Consider the following 21,119-nt stretch of genomic DNA (forward strand, 5'->3'; position numbering starts at 1 on the left):
GACTGAGTGAGTAACATTTCCATTTCAACATATGAATATAAATATATATAAATATGTATGTATGTGTATATATATATGAAGTGATAAAAATATATGAAGTGATAAGTATATATGTGTATATATATGATATATATCTTTATATATATATATGAAGTGAAAAGTGAACATGTTAGCTGCTAAGTCATGCCTGACTCTTTCGCGATCCCATGGAGTATAAACCACAAGGCTCCTCTGTCCATGGAATTCTGCAGGCAAGCATACTAGAGTGGGTAGCCATTCCCTTCCGCAGGGAATCTCCCCAACCCAGAGACTTACCCTGGTCTCCTGAATTGCAAGTGTATTCTTTACCATCTGAGGCACCGAATGGCTTATATACATATGTATAATCTCCTAAAGCACTTTTTCAAAGAGGATTCCAGATTCAAGGAACTAAGTATAGGGCCAAATTTCTAATAGTAAAATTGTTTTATAAATTTACTTTACTGTGTACTTTGAAAAAATTTGCATTTACACAGACTAATAATTCTTCATCTAATAAAGTATCATCCCCTATGGCATATAATCAAAACACATTTTATATAGCAGATTATAATGAAATACAACCCCAAGGAATTCTATATGATGTGAATAACACAGGTTGTGGAATAAGAATATTTGGGTTAAAAGCTGACTCACATGTTCTATGATCTAATTATTTAACCTTTAAGATCTTTCATTTATTCAGTAAAATAAGAATACCAAATTTTATATTTAGTATTGTTCTAACTACTTGAAAATCCTTTAAAGCTTTTGCGGTTGCTGCTAAGTCACTTTAAATATCGTATAACTAATTTTTCTGATTACTGACACTTTTCACCCAAGAGATCAAGAAATACAATATTATTTTTAATATATCAGATATATCAGTTCAGTTCAGTTCAGTCGCTCAGTCGTGTCCGACTCTCCGCGACCCCATGAATCACAGCACGCCAGGCCTCCCTGTCCATCACCAACTCCCGGAGTTCACTCAAACTCATGTCCACAGAGTCGGTGATGCCATCCAGCCATCTCATTCTCTGTCTTCCCCTTCTCCTCCCGCCCCCAACCTTTCCCAGCATCAGAGTCGTTTCCAGTGAGTCAACTCGTCGCATGAGGTGGCCAAAGTATTGCAGCTTCAGCTTTAGCATCAGTCCCTCCAATGAACATCCAGGATTGATCTCCTTTAGAATGGATTGGTTGAATCTCCTTGCAGTATAAGGGACTCTCAAGAGTCTTCTCCAACACCACACTTCAAAAGCATCAATTCTTCGGCGATCAGCCTTCTTCACAGTCCAACTCTCACATCCATACATGACCACGGGAAAAACCATAACCTTGACTAGACGGACCTTTGTTGGCAAAGTAATGTCTTTGCTTTTTAATATACTATCAAGGTTAGTCATAACTTTCCTTCCAAGGAGCAAGAGTCTTTTAATTTCATGGCTGCAATCAGCATCTGCAGTGATTTTGGAGCCCAAAAAAATAAAGTCTGACACTGTTTCCACTGTTTTTCCATCTATTTCCCATGAAGTGATGGGACCAGATGCCATGATCTTTGTTTTCTGATTGTTGAGCTTCAAGCCAACATTTTCACTCTCTTCTTTCACTTTCATCAAGAGGCTTTAGAGTTCCTCTTCACTTTCTGGCATAAGGGTAGTGTCATCTGCATATCTGAGGTTATTGATATTTCTCCCAGAAATCTTGATTCCAGCTTGTGCTTCTTCCAGCCCATCGTTCCTCATGATGTACTCTGCATATAAGTTAAATAAGCAAGGTGACAATATACAGCCTTGACGTACTCCTTTTCCTATTTTGAACCAGTCTGTTTTTCCATGTCCAGTTCTAATTGTTGCTTCCTGACCTGCATACAGGTTTCTCAAGAGGCAGGTCAAGTGGTCTGGATAACCACATTTTCAGAATGTTCCTCAGTTTATTGTAATTGACACAGTCAAAGGTTTTGGCATAGTCATTGAAGCAGAAATAGATGTTTTTCTGGAACTCTCTTGCTTTCTCCATGATCCAGGGAATGTTGGCAATTTGATCTCTGGTGTCTCTGCCTTTTCTAAAACCTGCTTGAACATCTGGGAGTTCACGGTTTACATACTGCTGAAGCCTGACTTGGAGAATTTTGAGCATGACTTTACTAGCGTGTGAGATGAGTGCAATTGTGCGGTAGTTTGAGCACTCTTTGGCACTGCCTTTCTTTGGGACTGGAATGAAGACTGACCTTTTCCAGTCCTGTGGCCACTGCTAGGTTTCCAAATCTGCTGGCATATTGAGTGCAGCACTTTCACAGCATCATCTTTCAGGATTTGAAATAGCTCAACTGGAATTCCATCACCTCCACTAGCTTTGTTCGTAGTGAAGCTTTCTAAGGACCACTTGACTTCACATTCCAAGATGTCTGGCTCTAGGTCAATAATCACAGCATCGTGATTATCTTCGTTGTGAAAATCTTTTTTGTACAGTTCTTCTGTGTATTCTTGCCACCTCTTCTTAATATCTTCTGCTTCTGTTAGGTCCATACCATTTCTGTCCTTTATCGAGCCCATCTTTGCATGAAATGTTCCCTTGATATCTCTAATTTTCTTGAAGAGATCTCTTGTCTCTCCTATTCTGTTGTTTTCCTCTATTTGCATTGATCTTTGAGGAAGGCTTTCTTATCTCTCCTTGCTATTCTTTGGAACTCTGCATTCAGATGCTTATATCTTTCCTTTTCTTCTTTGCTTTTCGCTTCTCTTCTTTTCACAGCTATTTGTAAGGCCTCCCCAGACAGTCACTTTGCTTTTTTGCATTTCTTTTCCATGGGCATGGTCTTGGTCCCTGTCTCCTGTACAATGTCACGAACCTCCGTCCAGAGTTCATCAGGCACTCTATCAATAAGATCTAGTCCCTTAAATCTATTTCTCACTTCCACTGTATAATCATAAGGGATTTGATTGAGGTCATATCTGAATGGTCTAGTGGTTTTCCCTACTTTCTTCAATTTAAGTCTGAATTTGGCAATAAGGAGTTCATGATCTGAGCCACAGTCAGGTCCTGGTCTTGTTTTCGCTAATTGTATACAGTTTCTCCATCTTTGGTTGCAAAGAATATTATCAATCTGATTTCGGTGTTGACCATCTGGTGATGTCCATGTGTAGAGTCTTCTCTTGTGTTAGATATATCAGATATGTGCAAAGAGAGAAATGGAAAACAATTTTTTTCTATGTTATGTTCTACATCATCCTAGATTCCAGTAGGCCATGAAGTTTTCTTAGAAACAACTGCCTACATACACAAGCACATTATAAAAATGTGTAATTACAAGGAAAAATTTAAATTACTACAAAACAGGAGAGGTTCTGATGAAATGCTTTTTCTCTGATATTCTTTGAAATGGTTGAAAGAGCATCATGTTTGGATTTAGAATAATTCAGATCTTATTATTAACTGTATCTCTTATATCAAGAAGGTCTTTGAATTTCTTCAAAATTCATTGTTTTTCATCTGTGAAATGGGAATAATCATAGTAACTCTTAACTTACTTAGTTGCTGCTAGTGTCAGGAGAGAGGTATGGGATGAACTTTCTACTAAAAATATAGAAAAATGTAAAGACCATGATAGAAATGAAATATTCATAATTGGTCATTTCTTATCTGAAATTGCATTCCTGCTTAATAATATTATAATGGCATGATTGCCCTCTGGCTTCCTTATACTTCGTGGCAAATAGATGAGGAAACAATGGAAACAGTGACAGACTTTATTTTCTTGGGCTCCAAAAATCAATGCAGATGGTGACTGCTGCCATGAAATTAAAAGATGTTTATTCCTTGGAAGAAAAACTATGACAAATCTAGACAGAATATTAAAAAGCAGAGACATTGCGTTTCCAACAAAGTTCCATCTAGGAAAAGCTACGATTTTTCCACTAGTCATGTATTGACATGAGAGTTGGACCATAAAGAAAGCTGAGCACCAAAGAATTGATGCTTTTGAACTGTGGTGTTGGAGAAGTTTCTTTTAGTTCTCATGAACTGCAAGAAGATGCAACCAGTCCATTCTGAAGGAAATCAGTCCTGAATATTCATTGGAAGGACTGATGCTGCAGCTGCAACTCCAATACTTTGGCCACCTGATGTGAAGAACTGACTCATTTGAAAAGACCTTGATGTTGGGAAAGATTGAGAGAAAGAGGAGAACGGGACAACAGAGGATGAGATGGTTGGATGGTATCATCAACTCGATGGACATGAGATTGAGCAAGCTCCAGGGGATGGTGATGGACAGGGAAGCCTGACGTGCTGCAGTCCATGGGGTCACAAAGAGTCAGACAAAACTGAGCAATGGAGCAACTGAGCTACTACTACTAGGTTCCAAAACTGTTGCTCTTTAGGTCTAATACATAGATTCACATCACATGAACCCCCTATTATCTATCAGGCACATCAACTTCTGTTGATTTATCCGCCTTATTAAACTAGTTGTTCTGTTGTCACTGCCCCCTTTTTACAGAGAAGCAAATTAAGGCCAAGAGAGGTTTACTAATTTACTTGTGTCACATCAAACATGCTTCCCCCACAAAACGTGTCAGAAACTATTACACTGGAATACAACTTTCTTTCAAAAGTTTCACCAACAAACTTCCAATCCAGGTCTTTAAAATTCAGTCTTACTTTCTTTCAAATGAAACAGAAGTGTCTGTGATATGTTTTAGTCTATAGATGAGGAAATTATCTGCAGTCTTAATGACTCACTTTGTCCTTCAAAGAGATTGTGTCAGTGTTTTGTAATCTTGTATCACATTGTCTCTTGTCTTGTCAGTGTGTTGTAATCTTCTATATGGCAGTAATATATTTGAGCAGCGCAAGTCTGATCCTTATTGCCTTTTTGAAGGTTCAAGTTATGTCACTACATTTTTACAAAAGACCAACATTAGCATTGTAATAGATACCTATAATGGAAAACATCGAAAAAATTATATATATTATATAATATTATATAATGTTATATTATATATATACTATATATACATATATATATACATACAGTTTGTTGTTTTTTAGTCACTAAGTCATGTCTGACTCCTTTGGGACCCATTGGATTGTAGCCTGTGAGTTTCCTCTGTTCATGGGATTTCCCAGGCAAGGTTACTGGAGAAGGTTGACATTTTCTTCTTCAGAGGATCTTCCCAACTGAAGAATTGAACCCCCTTCTCCTGTTACAGGCAGATTCTTTATTACTGAGCCAGAATCACTTTGTTTTACAGTTGAACTAACACAAATTGTAAATTGATGTAATTCAATACAAAATGGAAAAACAATGCAAAAATCCATTAGCATTTACATGATAATGGATTCATGGATTTTTTAGGGGAAAGAGGGTAAAAGCAACTATACTTGAGATTTCTTTCCATTAGTGAAATTAAGTGAAATCAATTTAACTAAGATAAATTTTCAGAGAGTGGGAAATACCTGCAATATTTCTCCATGCACATGGAGAATACCAGGTCAACCTACATTGTTAATAACTCATACATCAAAACTTTTCCGACTACAACACTCCAACGCATTGTACTTCTCACAAAAGTCACTTTCTAAAACTCAATGATCAACTGGAGCTATTTCTTCTATAATTTGAACATATATTCTGAAGATGGTACTGAGGTGACCGAATTTTTAATAACCTTTACATGACTGTCTCAAATTCAAAAGAAACAGAACCTCTTCACACATGGTCTAGGCCTAAAAGATGATATTATCAGCACTTAACTCATTAGAATGGTCAAGTTTGCAATTGCTGGTGAGAATAAAACATTTTAAAAATACTTGGTCTAAATTATACGTGTTTCCTTTCTTTGTGACTGTTAGAGAGAATATGAAAATAATCCAGGGGTAAGGATGGGGGAAGTCTTCATTAAGTGTTGCTTCTATTCTAAGACCAAAGGGAATATTTGAAGAGGGAAACTGAGGTCAATGGTTGTGTCTTTGGGGCTATACTTGAGGCTTATTGGAGGCATGAGAAGATTAATGCAGTACACATTATAAACTGTCAGCATAAAACTCAGAAGGTATCAAAACCGAAGAAGGAATGTATGTATTCTCAGTCTGTATGACATTCTCAGTGGGTAGAGTCTTGCTGGTTTGTGAGTTTAAACCTTTTTCAGTTGCTCCTTCACACTCATCATTATAAATCTCTCCTGAGGACCAACTGTCTTCTGATTATTTATGATTCTTATTAAAAATATAGGGAAATAGATATGCTTCTCCTAAAAGTCAATGAGATACAAAATGTTTGAATCTGTTGTGTAAAAATAATTTGATTTAAACTGTTGAAGGTAAACTGTGAGGAATACATTTTGACATGTGTCCTTTGTAAAAGCAAAAATCCTCTTCACGTTTCCTGTAAGTGAAATTAAGTACTAATGTAGGTCATTATAAAAGTGAAGTGACTAAGATGAACTTTCAGAAAGTTGGGGATACCTGCAACGTACCTCAGTGCAGGTAGAGAATATCATGCCATCCTACATTATTATATAACTCTTTATAAGCAAAAGCTTCTCTGGTTCCAATACTGCAACTCTTGTTACTCCTCACAAATATCTCTTTGTCAAACACAGTGGCCAACTGGAGTTATTTTTTCCATAATTTGGCCACACAGTAATGCCTGAGCATGGTACTAGGGTGATTCTGTTTACTAAGTTTTGCAAGGCTGCCTCTAGGAGGCAAGAATATACAATGGAGAAAAGAATATCTGTTCAGTAAGTGGTTCTGGGAAAAATGGACAGCTACATGCAAAGAATGAAATTAGAAATCCTTTAACACCATACACATAAACCAACTTAAAATGAATTAAAGACCTGAATATTATACCAAACTCTACAACTCCCAGAGCAAAACATAGGCAGAATATTCTTTGACATAAATTGCAGCATTTTCTGGGATTCATCTTCTAGAAAAAGTTCAGTTCAGTCGCTCAGTCGTGTCCGACTCTTTGCAACCCAATGAATCGTAACACACTAGGCCTCCCTGTCCATCACCAACTCCCAGAGTCCACACAAACCCATGTCCATCGAGTCGGTGATGCCATCCAGCCATCTCATCCTCTGTTTTCCTCTCCTCCTCCCGGCCCAATCCTTCCTAGCATTAGGGTCTTTTCCAATGAGTCAGTTCTTCGCATGAGGTGGCTAAGTATTTGAGTTTCAGCTTCAACATCAGTCCTCCCAATGAACACCCAGGATTGATCACCTTTAGCATGAACTGGTTGGATCTCCTTGCAGTCCAAGGGACTCTCAAGAATCTTCTCCAATGCCAGAGTTGAAAAGCATCAATTCTTCGGGGCTCAGCTTTCTTCACCATCCAACTGTCACATCCATACATGACTACTGGAAAAACCATAGCCTTGACTAGACGGACCTTTGTTGGTAAAGTAATGTCTCTGCTTTTAAATATGCTATCTAGGTTGGTCATAACTTTCCTTCTAGGGAAAGAGAAATTAACAAATGGGACCTAATTATACTTAAGAAGATTTGGCACAACAGAAGAAACCATAAACAAAACAAAAAGACAATCTACAGAATGGGAGAAAACACTTGCAATTGAAGTGAATGACAAGGGACTTATCTCCAAAATATACAAATAGTTTATGCAGGGCTCACATGGGATCACAAAGAGTTGGACACAACTGAGTGACTTTCACTTCACTGCACTTCACCAATGGCTCATTGGTAAATAATCTGTCTGCAATGTAGGAAACACAGGAAATGCGGGTTCCATTCCTGGATTGAGAAGTTCCCCTGGAGAAAGGAATGACAACCCACTCCAGTATTCTTTTTTGGAGAATTCCATGTACAGAGGAGATTGGTGGTCTATAGCCCATGAAGTAACAAAGAGTTGGATATGACTGAGCAACTAACACACACAAACACAACACCTTGAGGAGCTAAACAGGTTTTATTTCCACAGGGCTTTTCCCATTGTTATCCTATAGAGTTACCATCTACTATTGGAAAAAAAAAAAAAAAGGCTCTGTGGTTAATTCACCTTAGGAAATTTAGACTTATATAATTTATCCAGAAAGTTCTGTTCAGTGTCTACAGTGGGTTAGAGAGTTATGGAAACTGAGTATATAAGGTTGAATAATACTAACATGGATTGTGTCTATGTGGGACTAAAATTCTAGGGTAGGGGAGTAGGTGGGTAACAATCAAGTAAATAAATAAATGTAAAGCATGATCTTGTTAGCAACGGGTAAGATGAAGAAAGCCCTGTCTACCTGTAGTTTCCACATCACGGTTGTTATCTTGTTCTCTGTGCCATATATTGTTATGTATCTGTGACTTGGAGCTACTTTTCCCACAGACAAAACCACAGCAGTATTCTATATTCCTGTTCAGTTCAGTTCAGTCATTCAGTCGTGTCTGACTCTTTGCAACCACAAGGACTGCAGATGAATTAATGTGATCTTAGTTTTTTAATGTTGAGTTTTAAGCCAACTTTTTCACTCTCCTCTTTCATTTTCATAAAAAGAATACATTTGAATCTGTTTTAATGAGGTGGAAGAAACTGGAGCCTATTATATGGAGTGAAGTAAGCAAGAAAGAAAAACACCAATACAGTATACTAACGCATATATATGGAATTTAGAAAGATGATAACGATAACCCTGTATATGAGACAACAAAAGAGACACAGATGTATAGAACAGTCTTTTGGACTCTGTAGGAGAGGGCGAGGGTGGAATGATTTGGGCGAATGGCATTGAAGCATGTATATTATCATATGTGAAATGAATCGCCAGTCCAGGTTCGATGCATGATACAGGATGCTCAGGGCTGGTGCACTGGGATGACCCAGAGGGATGATATGGGGAGGGAGGTGGGAGCGGGGTTCAAGATGGGGAACACATGTACACCAGGGGCAGATTCATATCAACGTATGGCAAAACCAATATAATATTGTAAAGTAATTAGCCTCCAATTAAAATTAAAGAAAAAAGAGACTCTTTAGTTCTTCTTCACTTTCTGCCATAAGGGTGGCATCATCTGCATATCTATGGTTATTGATACTTCTCCCAGAAATCTTGATTCCAGCTTGTGCTTCATCCAGCCCAGCATTTGGCATGATGTACTCTGCATATAAGTTAAATAAGCAGGGTGACAATATACAGCCTTGACGTACTCCTTCCCAATTTGGAACCAGTCCATTGTTCCATGTCCAATTCTAACTGTGACTTCTTAACTGCACACAGATTTCTAAGGAAGCAGGTAAGTTGGTTTGGTATTTCCATTTCTTTAAGAATTTTCCACAGTTTATTGTGATCCACACAGTCAAAGGCTTTAGGGTAGTCAATGAAGCAAGAGTAGGTGTTTTACTGGAATTCTTTGGAACCTAACCATGTGCTTTTTTTGTTGCAATTTATAAAGTGTTTGCTCTTCTTGTTTCAAATGGTTCCTTAAATCTTGCTATGGAGATGAAAACATTTTTATTATATTCAAGAAAAATGTGAACCATGAGGATATTTAAGAAAATAAGAGACAATTAAGGTTAATTTAAAGCTTTCTGTATAATGTTTGTGCCAAAAAATAATTGTAGATAGATCGTGAATTATTCATTCCTCCCACTGTGAGTGTCTCTCTTTTGATTTTGATGATTTCATAGTGTAGAAAAATATTCAGCTGTGATTCCCTCATTCAACTGCCCATTCCCTTGTTATCTTTCAAACAATTTTTATCCCTTATTTGCTTTACCACAAGCTAAGCAAAAATAAAGAAGTTCAGAGATCAAAGGTCCATAAAAAAGTCAATTTAATCCAAGTAGGATATACAGAAAATTTAGTAAAGTAGCAGTTACAGTTGAGAATCATAAACTCTACAATAATCAAGCTAATGGCTTACATTTTCTTTATTATTTTTCTTGTGGCTATGAACATTAATATTGAAGTCTATGTGTGTGTTGGTCTCTAGAAAGTACATTAAAACTTATAAAATGCCTAAGATATGTCTAGCCAATACTAAGTTATCAACAAATATTAGTTTCAGAGCCTTTTTTTTCTGTCAATGTTCTGCAAAATATTTTAGTTTCTATCATAATTTACAATAGGTTAAATGTTATCAATGCATATTAATCGTCCTCTAATTGGCATCATGAACAGCTACATTACTCTCCTCTTCAACAAACTCCTCACAGCATTTTTCACCTCTTTGTTTCTCACTGTGTAAATGATAGGATTTAACATGGGAGTGAGGATTGCAAAGAACACACTCACCAACTTGTCTTCGGGATAACTGATCACCGGACGGGTATAGGTGAAAATACAAGGGATAAAATAGAGCACCACTACTGCAAAGTGGGCACCACAGGTAGAGAGGGCCTTGCGCCGTCCTTCAGAGCCACGGGACTTCAGGGAGCTCAGGATGACTGTGTAGGAGACGAGGAGCAGGAAAAAAATAAGTAAGCACATGCCCCCACTGTTAGTGGCCACCACCATTCCCAGCCTGTAAGTGTTGCTGCAGGCAATTTCCAACAGTGAAAAGAAATCACACATGAAGTGGTTAATGATATTGGGGCCACAGAAGGTCAGGTCCACAGTGAATAACATCTGCACGGTGGCGTGCAGGATCCCCCCGATCCAGGCCACCACCATCAGGAGCTGGCAGAGCCCCTGTCGGACGATGGTCGTGTAGTGTAGAGGCTTGCAGATGGCCACGTAGCGGTCATAGGCCATGGCAGTGAGGACTATGACCTCTGATGCTGCCAGGAAGTGCTCCACAAAGAGCTGAGTCAGGCAGCCACCCCAGGAGATGGTTGTCCTCTGGTGCAGTAGGTCAATGATCATTTTCGGGGTGGTGACGGAGCTGAAGATGCCATCTATGAAGGATAAGTGAGTGAGAAAGAAGTACATGGGGGCAGAAAGTGTGGGGCTGAGGGAGATGGTGATGATAATGAACAGATTGGCCAGCACAGTGAACAAGAAAATGAACAAAAAGACAACAAAGAGTATTTTCTTCAAGTGTGGATTCTGTGTGAGTCCCAAGAGAACAAATTCAGTCACATTGTTGGGAGCCATGAGATTCATTTATAAACGCCCACCTTCCTGGGGCCTGAATCGCCTACAAAGATAAAGAATGATACTTGTTAATCAGGAAGGGTTATTGTCTGAATGTCTTAGAACAAAAACAGAGCAGTTACGGTGACTGTGGAGCATGTCCTTGGTATTTTTGCCCTATAGTTGCTTTAATCTTATTTTTTTTAATACTTCCTCTATGATGCTTTCTACCTCTTCAGACATCTAGTCTCTCTCACCTGTAAACACCTATAGGTCAACTTTTAATTACCAAAAATACATTGGGCAATCTACATGGGATCTGGATTTTTCTCCTGGCTCCAATTCCACGTGAGTCTGACAAGTAATCTTAGTGCTCTGTACTTCTGAGCCTTCCTTCTAGTCAATTTACAAATTGTGATCCTCAGATTAATCCTGTAAACCTGGAGTTACCCCTCAAATGTAAGAGTTATTCCCTCTTCCATAAGAATTTTCATCTGAACCCTCAGCTCTTACTGTGGAAAGACATCATCAATAAATATCTATCATAAGCAGGCATGTTAAGGCACATATATAAAAATCTTTCACAACACATCCTCTCTGGTACCTATCAGAACACATAGAGCATTCAATTGTGTTTCCTCACTTATCATAGTACCTGGCATAATATCTGTAGTCCTTGAAACCTATTAGATGATGACTAAATGCTTGGTGAATTACCATTTTCCATGGATAGGTATACAACTCCTTGTCCTAACCATAAACTTAAGAGAAATTTAAGTGTTCTCATTCTCCTGCTCTGTTTATCATTACTTGATGAGAAACAAGCTTTTGAAAGGAAGCTGCATTCCAATTTAATAATTTCTCATACTCTTTCTGGGGTGGATGTGAAAATATTCTTGCCTCTAAGAAAGAGAATCTTACTGAGTCATTTTACCTTCAAGATGATTATGGCATTTATTAATTGATTTTTTATTCTTTAAAGCATTGATCCACATACAATTTATTTATTTTTTTAATTTTTTATTTTTTAAAATTTATTTTATTGGAGGCAAATTACCTTACATTAACATATTGGTTGGTTTTCCATATATTGACATGAATCTGCCCCGGGTGTACATGTGTTCCCTTTCTTGAACCCCCCTCCCACCTCCGTCTTCCCCATATCCTACCTCCAGGTCACCCTCGTGCACCAGCTCCAAGCATCCTGTATCATGCATCGAACCTGGATTGGTAATTCATTTCACATATGATAATATACATGCTACAATGCTGTTCTCCCCAATCATCCCACCTTCACCCTCTCCCACAGAGTCCCAAAGACTGTTCTATATATCCTTATGTATTTAACAAATATGCAAGAGTTTTTTATCCATGTTTACTGAATCTGTAATTTACTTTATACTTACATGTTGTAAAAGTATAAAGTAAATTACAGGTTCAGTAAACATGGATAAAAAACTGTTGCATAGGTGTTCAATACATAAGGATCTGTTAGGGAAAATAAATCCTTATTTTCAAAGTTTTAAAATGAATATTTCAATGTGGAGAACTAACTGAAATAGCTTGCCCTGTAAGTTAAAGAGATAGATAATGCACTTTACATATATACACAGACTAACACAAATATATCAAGTTTGTTGCACACTGATAAATACTTATTGCAAGTTAATTCATTCAACAAATAACAAACATCTGAGCTACTAAGGAAGCCCCCAACAGATATTTATGGGATACTTAATCTGTATTTTAATGTATGTATGTTTACACAGAGTGATAAAAAGAATCCTTGTTAATTGCCCATAATGCTTGATATTTTATTACCAAACAACAGCATCTCATTCCACCATGAGAGGAATGACCTTCCCACTCCTTTATGTTTTTGCTAAATGTATTCCTATGACTTATTCTCCAGTCTTTCCATACTAGCTATCATTCCTGGTTCGAGGATACTGCATTACTAACAGAATGAAAAATTGGGGATATACAAAGAAATGAGAAGAGAAACCATAAATATAATACAATGTATTCTGAAAAAATTTATTTCCCTTTCAAGGATAAAGAATTTTATTTTTAAATTATCCAAAATGAAAATTTTTTACTTAAGCGGAAACAAAGTGCTGAAGCTTCAATATATTTCCTTATTTTGAATTGGGATCACAGAAATGATGAGAAAAGATAATAGTGTATCAATACATAAAGCAGAATTAGACATAGTTATGTCTAATTAAGTGTTTTAGGGATAACTCTGAGGAAATATAAATTACTTTTCCATTTTTGTTTGACTCCACAATATTCTCCTTAAGAATAAATTCTAATGGAAAATATTTTTGAAAGGGAAAATTCATTATTTAAAAGTATTAAGAGCTGTGAAAAATTTAGCTGTGTTAATGGAATGATTATCATTGGAGAAAAATTTAGCTGTTAATGGAATGATTATCATTAGAGAAATGGTGTTTTAAAAAGTCGTGCAATATATTTGGAAAATTCTAATGTATCATTAAGTGGGGAAATTTCGGATGCAAAGTTGAAATATAAAATTATTCTAACAAATTATTATTTTAAGTAATATAAATAAATATCACTGAGAATAAATACACATTTGTACTTCTAAGTTGGTAGCATTGTAGTTGAGCCTAACATTCCGGATGTTTACTGAAGAAAGGTTTTAAATCTCACATCAGTGAGGATGAAGGGTGATTATATAATTTGTAAGATCATTTTTAAACCTGAGGGTCTATGATTATATGATTTCATTGAAAAAATAAATCTCACCTATGAACGTGACTGATATAGGTCCATGACCAGGGCTTCATGCAACTGTTAGTTCACCAAAAATGAGGTAAGTTGTAAAGTTAAAATGTCAACTAGCTCGGCTACAGAAAATGTCTCTGTTGATTTATAAATGGTATCTTTGCATAAGATCTTCCTCTTGAGTCTTAAAGGTGCCACAGGTATCCTGTTTGTAGGCAAAATCTGTAACGTTTCTTAACTGTGGCTAATTGGACCCCAAGGGTATTTCACCATCATTAACAAATTTTGCCAGCAACCCAATTATTTCACTTAACTGAACTTCAGAAGATAACTTTTATAGCACTCATCTTTAATTTTGATCTCCTCCTTAGGTTTACATAAAGACAAAATGCTAAGTAGAGCACTTCAGAATTCAGAAATTTAATTTAAAACTCAGTGAAATATGGAGTATAAATATTGATTATTATTTATCTTAAACATTTTGGTGGGTAACTGATTATTTTATTGTATTTTATTTTAAATTTATCTATCATTTGCTCTAATATTTCTTAAATATTATTTTCATATGTACATTAAGTGATATTATGAACCCTGTATATTACTAATATTGGCACTTTACACCTAATAAAGTTTACAGTAGTTTTTCGAAGTAGCTATAACTTGTGTCAATTCTGGATTTAACATAAAAAAAACATGAAAATAATTCCACTCTTCAGTTATATTCAAAGATGGAAAAATGCATTTATTTGCCATTTTTAATTAATCTCTATTGAATAAAATAGTAGGCAATAATATTCACAGTTAACAACAAGAGACTATGACAGGAAATAAAAATGTCATTTACCAAGGGAAAATATGAAGCTAGGTCACTAAATCCGGGACCAAGACTCTGATCTCCAAATTATTATTTATAACTAATATGTAATGATACTCTTATGTTACCACCAGCTCTAAAAACCTATTGCAGTTGTCTACTAAAAGAAATACATACCATTATTTGAAATTATACTGTAAATCAATTTCCTTCAATTCAATTCAGGAATGTAGAACCACACTCACTCAACATGTACAAATATGGTTGCATTAATAAAAAATTTGTACATAATTCTGGATTATCTCCAGAGAATGTGTCACTGTGAGCATGATGTGTCATGAAAGAAAAGATTTAAAGAAACTGAAACCACATGACTGAACCTAGTTTGACTCGACACATAGAGCAGTTATTGTGATGACAGATGCCAAAGACAGTCTGAATGAGGATTTGAACTCTGTAAAGAACTATAAGGGATGTTGTTGGAGTGTAATCATGAAAATGTCTTTAAACGTTTTTTTTCAACTCTGGAATGAAAGGCAGAGTCAGATCAGAGAATCATCATGTATTGGCAAAGTCATGATTCTAAACCTCATAAAAGATTGAAATCCATTCAAAATGGCTCATAAAGACTCTAAGTAAATAGTTATCATGCTGGATAGAGAGATTACTTTAGAATCTATACACCTGTCTAGTATATCACCCAAATCCCTAGAGTAGCACCAAAGGGGAAGAGAATAAACTTAGATCTAAATAAGTGAATGTTATCATGAAAATAACTTTTCAAAAGAGTTCCTGAAGTTATAGGAAAGTCCATTTCCAGGAAAGCCTGTATCCATGATACCAATCCATGGACAGATAGTTTAAAACCCTGGAAGGACAGCAGCACAGAATCTCAAACTTGAACAGTAAATCTGAATGAAAACAGGAGACATTATATATGGATCTTTTCATAGTCAATCAGGAATTATTCAATAGTTGAGGTGTGGTTTGACCTACGACAGTTTCAGGGACTGATTTCACAAAATCTGGTACTGTCAAAGTGTTCTCATGGCAGCTTCGTGAGCTTCAATAGATAGAAGGACATATTCTCAAGATAACAAAGCACTCAAGCACACATATTGTCTTAGTCCGATCCAAGGAAACATTCATCCCGGAATACATCTCTTAAGTTGTTTACCAGATATGGAAAAGTTCTAGGAAGGGGGCTGTGTTTTCATAGTTCTTCCAATTTTACTTCTGACAGAAGTAGAAGCAAATCTAATAATATTTAAGGCAATAAACGTTTTATATTGAGCCAGAATCTCAGAACTTGGAAACATCTTCCAATTTGCCTAAGTGAACTACTTGTAGAAGTAGGGGAAACTGTTTAAGGTTATAAAAGAAGATGATGGCATGTTGTGGAATGAAAATAATGTCTCCTCACAGACATAAAGAAGAGAATTGTGGACACTCTGGGGGAAGGAGAGGGCAGAAGGATTGAGAGAATAGTATTGAAATATATATGTTACCATGTGTAGAATAGATAGCTAGTAGGAAGTTGCTGTATATAACACAGAGAGTTCAGCCTGGTACTCTATGATGACTTAGACGGATGAGATGGGGTAAAGCATGAGGGAGGCTCAAGAGGGAGGCAATATATATTTATTTATGGTTGATTCACATTATTGTACAGTAGAAACCAATGTAACATTGTAAAACAATTATCTACCAAGTTAAAAAAAATAACAATACCTGAAGGACCTTCTATATAACACAGAGATCTATACTCAATATATTATAATAACTTATAAGGGAAAAAAATCTAGAAAAGGATGTGTGTGTGTGTGTACTTTGCTGTACCTCTGAAACTGACGTGACATTGTGAATCAACTATATTACAATAACATAAACAAATAATATCTGAAGAATCAAACCTAAAAAGCCCCAAAATTTTTTTTAAAAAATCATATCTCCTGATCCTTAAGCTAGTATTTTTACTTTCTATCATGTTTTCCTTACCATAATATGCTTTCTAAATATTTTTACATCACAAAGTCCATTGTTTTATTCAATAGGCCAACATATGGTACCCCTGAAGTGGGAAGTTGGCTCTTTCAAGAGAGGGAAAGACAAACTCATCTATGTCATATAGACACATTTGTATTTTGATAGAAGATTTCATTTTTTAAGAGAGCCAAAATTAATTGACAGCAATCTTACAAGTGAGGTAAGTTTCTTAGGTGAGAAATACTTTGATCAACTTTGAAATAATGACTTTGGCTTTGTTTCTATATATCCCTTATTAATGATCTACTAAACCAGTTTTCAAAGAGGATTCCAGATTCAAGGAAATTAAGTATAAAGCCAACTTTGTAGTAGGGGAGTTGTTTTATAAATATGTTTTACGGTGTGCTTTTGAAAAAGAAAAAACAAACAAACCTGCATTTAGTTGTTACTAGTAATTGTCAACATAAGAATGCTTCAGTTTCTGTGGCAGACAATCACAACTGTTTTTATATATCATACTGTAATCAAATATTAGCCCTAAGGAATCCTGTGTAATGTAAAGATCACAGGATGTGGAGTGAAAGTATTTGGATTAAGAACTAATTTATATATTCTTTGATCTAATGATTCAAGCTTTCAGAGCCTTAAATTTTTTTCTTCAAATGAGAGCACTAAACTTCAATTTTATATTTCTGTTGAGACCATTTGAGAACAGTTTAAAATTTTCACATTAGTTTAGATACTAAATTAAATTTTTATAATCACTGAAAACTTTTACTCAACAAACAAGAAATCAAATATAATTTTAAATATTAGATATATTGCGTGCCAAAGGAGCTTTGGCAAGTATCATCTTTCTTTTTTATATTCTATACTATTCTAGATACCAGTAGGCCAAAGAGTTTTCTGAGTACCAATCACTTATGCGTGCAGGTGGATTATATGAGTGTAATTAGAAAGAGAATTTTTCAATCACTACAAATCAAGAGACTTGGTTCTGATGAAATGCTGTCTTTTCTCTGATACCTTTTGAAATAGTTGAAATACTATCAAATTTTAATTTAGAAGTATTCAGGTCTTAATACTAGTTCTGTCTCTGATACTGGTTGGTTAATTTAACTTTCTTCAAGTTCATTGCTCTTTATCTGTGAAATGGGAATAATTGTAATAATAACTTGCACAGGTATATAAGTGTCAGGTTAGAGGTATGGGAAGGGCTTTATAGTAATAATATATGAAAATGTAAAAGTCAAGATAGAAATAAAATATTCATGTTGAGCCATTTATTTTCTGAAATTGTATTCCTGCCTAATAGCATTCTAATGACATTTTTGACCTCTGTATTCCTTGCTGTGTAGATAACATGGGGGTAAACTCAGCAGTGGCCACAGGACTGGAAAAGGTCAGTCTTCATTCCAATCCCAAAGAAAGGCAATGCCAAAGATTGCTCAAACTACCGCACAATTGCACTCATATCACACGCGAGTAAAGTCATGCTCAAAATTCTCCAAGTCAGGCTTCAGCAATATGTGAACTGTGAACTCCCAGATGTTCAAGCAGGTTTCAGAAAAGGCAGAGGCACCAGAAATCAAATTGTCAACATCCGCTGGATCATGGAGAAAGCAAGAGAGTTCCAGAAAAACATCTATTTCTGTTTCATTGACTATGCCAAAGCCTTTGACTGTGTGGATCACAATAAACTGTGGAACATTCTGAAAGACATGGGAATACCAGGCCACCTGACCTGCCTCTTGAGAAACCTGTATGCAGGTCAGGAAGCAACAGTCAGAACTGTACATGGAACAACAGACTGGTTCCAATTAGGAAAAGGAGTACGTCAAGGCTGTATATTGTCACCTTGCTTATTTAACTTATATGCAGAGTACATCATGAGGAACGATGGGCTGGAAGAAGCACAAGCTGGAATCAAGATTGCTGGGAGAAATATCAATAACCTCAGATATGCAGATGACACCACCCTTATGGCAGAAAGTGAAGAGGAACTCAAAAGCCTCTTGATGAAAGTGAAAGAGCAGAGTGAAAAGGTTGGCTTGAAGCTCAACATTCAGAAAACAAAGATCATGGCATCTGGTCCCATCACTTCATGGGAAATAGATGGGGAAACAGTGGAAACAGTGTCAGACTTTATTTTGTTGGGCTCCAAAATCACTGCGGATGCTGATTGCAGCCATGAAATTAAAAGACGCTTACTCCTTGGAAGGAAAGTTATGACCGGCCTAGATAGTATATTAAAAAGCAGAGACACTACTTTACCAACAAGGTCCGTCTAGTCAAGGCTATGTTTTTTCCCATGGTCATGTATGGATGTGAGAATTGGACTGTGAAGAAAGCTGATCGCCAAAGAATTGATGCTTTTGAACTGTGGTGTTGGAGAAGACTCTTGAGAGTCCCTTGGACTGCAAGGAGATCCAACCAGTCCATTCTAAAGCAGATATCAGTCCTGGGTGTTCATTGGAAGGACTGATGAAATTCCAATACTTTGGCCACCTCATGCGATGAGTTGACTCACTGGAAAAAACTCTGATGCTGGGAAGGATTGGGAGTGGGAGGAGAAGGGGACAACAGAGAATGAAATGGCTGGATGGCATAACCGATTCGATGGACATGAGTTTGAGTGAACTCCAGGTGTTGGTGATGGACAAGGAGGCCTGGCGTGCTGTGATTCATGGGGTCGCAAAGAGTCAGACACGACTGAGCGACTGAACTGAACTGAACTGAACTGAATAAGAGTATAGAATAATGTTATGGATTTATCTATGGGAAAATTAGCTACTGGTCGCAGATACATAAATATACAGGGCACAAAGAAGAAGACAACAACTGTGATGTGGGAGCTACAGGTAGACAGGGTCCTTTTCCTCCCTGCAGAGCTATGAGTCCTCATGGAGCAAATGATGAACACATAGGATACCAGCAACACTACAAAAGTGATCACAGGGATTACCCCACCATTGACAGCAACCAGGAGACCAGCAAGGAAAGTGTCAGTGCAGGCAAGTTGTATCAAGGGGAATATATCACACATGAAGTGATCCATTATGTTGGGACCACAGAAAGTGACTAAGGTCTGTCCAATTGAGTGGAGAAAACCCACTGCCCATCACACCTCCACCAGGAGGCAGCATATGTGGTGGTCCATGATGGTCACATAGTTCAGAGGTCTGTATATGGCCACATAGTGGTCAAAGGCCATGACCACAAGGAGGACAATCTCTATAGCTCCCAAGAAATGTTCATTGAAGAACTGTATCATGCAGGCACTGAAGGAGATAGACTTTGATTCAGAGAGTAAATCAGCTAGCATTTTAGGGATTATGGAAGGGGAATACCAGGCATCTATGAAGGACAAGAAGGCCAGGAAGAAATATATCGGGGAGTCCAAAGTCTGGCTGCAGATTATATTAACCACAATGAACAGGTTGCCAGTGACAGTGACAATGTAAATGATAAGTAACCCCCAAAATAGAACTCTCTGCATCTGAGGATTCTGTGTAAGTCCCATTAGAATGAATTCAGCCACATTCATCTTGTCTTCTTTCACTTTAATTCTGAAGATGAATTCAGAAATGGAAAATTAACCTGCAAAAACATTGTCCATAGCAATGTGATGAGAAGTTAGCGTTTTCGGTTTTCAGGTAAGTCTGAAGCATTTCAATAATAGAAGCTATCTTTTTTCCCATAGTGCAAAAGGAGAAGAAGCATGCTACAGTTTCAATTTTCTAAAGAAAGTGGAATTTTGAGGCTCTATAATTCACTTCATTAAAAGGATGCTCAAAACCTTCTTGCACACCTTCGGACAAGTGGTCCCTGAGTCTTTGTTGGAGGACATCCAGGCACAGGGAGCTCACCAGGCATTAAATCTTATTGCTTCTCATCCAAAAAGAAAAGTAAAATATATTATTAAACATTAAAAATATACTTGTACAATTATTGGTTCTGGTTCTGCACACTGATGATACATAGATTAAATCTAATCTACCCCCTTGTTTCATTTTAAAACCACTTAAAATGTCTGTCTTCTTCTCTTCTTTACCGTCATTACTTGGTTCAGTGTTTGACATACTGGTGTTCCACAAAATTAAGTGAATAAATGCATTGGAAAACTGTCATCCTGCTGTGTTTTCTTTTGTTCAAGCCAACTGCAAAAATAGTACTTACTGTCTTAACAAAAAAACAAAACTGAAAAACAGTTGAAATGCTAATTAGATAAACTCGTTTCACCCAGTGAGATCTCTCACTCTATCCACCCTGAGTGGTTTTCTTCCCTTGTTTGCACCAACCATCTCCCCTACCTTCTGGCCAAGGAGTGCAGGGGAGAATAAAAGAAAAAATGTCATGGTGCTCACTGTCCGGGTTCCCAGTTGTGGCCTGTCAATGGCTGGGTGACTTTAACTGAGGCTGCATGCATATGGATGGACCTTCTAGGTTCCTGAGATCTCTGTCTTCCATGCTCTCCAGGTCCTATTATGGTGATGCTTCCTGCTCTTATGAGTCCAGGTG

The 21,119-nt window shown here is 36.9% G+C and overlaps 1 protein-coding gene and 1 pseudogene across 1 annotated transcript; both read right to left on the bottom strand.

Annotated features, from left to right (window-relative positions):
* Positions 1–10,153: 10,153 nt before the first annotated feature.
* Positions 10,154–11,077, bottom strand: LOC129557454 (olfactory receptor 4C3D-like). The gene has a single exon (XM_055427979.2). It carries the CDS (start codon positions 11,075–11,077, stop codon positions 10,154–10,156), a length of 924 nt encoding a protein of 307 aa, XP_055283954.2.
* A 6,770-nt stretch (positions 11,078–17,847) lies between these two features.
* Positions 17,848–20,154, bottom strand: LOC129557409 (olfactory receptor 4C12-like; annotated as a pseudogene).
* Between the last annotated feature and the right edge of the window lie 965 nt (positions 20,155–21,119).

This window comes from Moschus berezovskii, chromosome 7, assembly GCF_049115385.1.
Source record: "Moschus berezovskii isolate FMDL1 chromosome 7, NW_MosBer_1.0, whole genome shotgun sequence".
In the NCBI taxonomy this organism is placed as follows: domain Eukaryota; kingdom Metazoa; phylum Chordata; class Mammalia; order Artiodactyla; family Moschidae; genus Moschus; species Moschus berezovskii.